The sequence below is a fragment of the Halyomorpha halys genome, unplaced genomic scaffold (assembly GCF_000696795.3).
Source record: "Halyomorpha halys isolate HHAL.00 unplaced genomic scaffold, Hhal_1.1 Scaffold2180.1, whole genome shotgun sequence".
NCBI classification, from domain to species: domain Eukaryota; kingdom Metazoa; phylum Arthropoda; class Insecta; order Hemiptera; family Pentatomidae; genus Halyomorpha; species Halyomorpha halys.
Window position 1 is genome coordinate 50,093 of NW_027116626.1, and position 1,584 is coordinate 51,676.

The following is a 1,584-nucleotide window of genomic DNA, read 5'->3' on the forward strand; positions in this document are numbered from 1 at the left end:
TTGTTTATTTTCATTTATCATATTAAGATTATGAAGTTTATGTTGGTTGAACCGTAGTGTAAACCATTCTGTACTTGTCATTCATTTTCATTATATCTTATCGAAAGTTCTATAGAACTTCCTCCTAATTGTTTAATATCCCATAATCCTGTTTTTACTTACACGAATTTGGGATTCAAAAGCGAAGTTAATTATATGTCATACATAGATTATTTTGTATTTTTGTGTTGATGAAGTAATTTCAAGTATTTCCTCGTCCAACTCAAGTTCTATTTAGTTTTTATTGAGGACTTTATAATATTATCAGATATAATCTTGATTTAGAGCTTTTAATGAATATTTTTTGTTTGTAAGTAATTGGTAATATGGCATAATTTCAATAGCCTATTATGAATAGCTAGAATCTCTAAATTAAAAACTGTAATGCTTATGTTCTAAACAACTTTCACTATATTGAGTAACAATCGAACATCATTGTCTCGTCAGACCCCCTGAGGATAAGTTTTGGATAGTGGGGCTCAACTCGACGTATATATTTCGGCGGATCTAGCAGCAGGTATCTCAGAGATTTAAGAATCCTTCACGATATGAATTCCTACATATTTTTGGTGTTTCTGATAGGAGTCAGTGCCGCGGTAACGACTTATACCACGAAGTATGACAACATCGACTTGGACGAGATCCTCAACAACGAAAGACTCTACAAGAAGTACTTCGAGTGTTTGTCGAACAAAGGAAAGTGCACTCCTGATGGAAAAGAACTCAAGGGTAAGAATCTTTAATTTATTACTTAATTAACGATTAAGCTTTACCATCATTGTAGTATTATCTTTTAAATTCCATGCATAGAAATCATGCAAATTACACATTTATCTGTCTATAATTTATAAATTAGAAATCTCCTATTATATAAATATCATTAAATTATCTTTATTATCAATTAAACAGAACTCTTAATATGGATTAGTTATAATGCAAAGAATACCAATAAGTTATATTCTTGTTTATTTTTATCTACTGGGTTTTGATTTAAAGATATCTTAAAAACTTGTTTCAAATATCTATTGAATTTTGATAATTCTTTTAATTTATATCAGCAATAAGTAAGCAGTTTGGGGAGGTAGGATTAAATTCAGTTAATTGTTTAAACACGTTTTTATCCATTAATTCTAAGATATTATAATACAGATCTTACAATTAACCATTACGTTTATATATGTACAACTAAAATTTGGAAACGTTTATGTAAAGGGGGATATAGGACGATAAATTCCATTTAAAAAAATTCTAATGGTCATTTTTATAAAAATATTAGACACAGAAATTAATAAATAAAAATACAAAATACACTATTATGGACTACATACCTTTCTGCACTGAATTTCAACAAAACTATTTACCTTTATTATCAATTAGTGATCACCGTTTCTATGTAGAACCATTACTTTATTAAATGTTAATTTTAAAAATCACGGTAATTTTACCTAAATAGTTATGGGTGCTCACGAAATTCGATTTCGATTCACGGTTTCGAATTATTTATATTCTACATCAAATACCCAGTCATAAAATTATTTATTCTAT

At 28.0% G+C, this 1,584-nt stretch overlaps 1 protein-coding gene across 1 annotated transcript in view; it reads left to right on the plus strand.

Moving 5' to 3' along the window:
* Window positions 1-554: 554 nt before the first annotated feature.
* LOC106691226 (ejaculatory bulb-specific protein 3) overlaps window positions 555-1,584 on the plus strand; it is a 3,155-nt gene continuing 2,125 nt past the window's right edge. Inside the window, exon 1 of the mRNA XM_014436938.3 lies at window positions 555-768. Within this exon, the coding sequence (XP_014292424.1) occupies window positions 588-768 (181 nt within the window). The 5' untranslated portion in view covers window positions 555-587. The remainder of the gene's footprint in view (window positions 769-1,584) is intronic.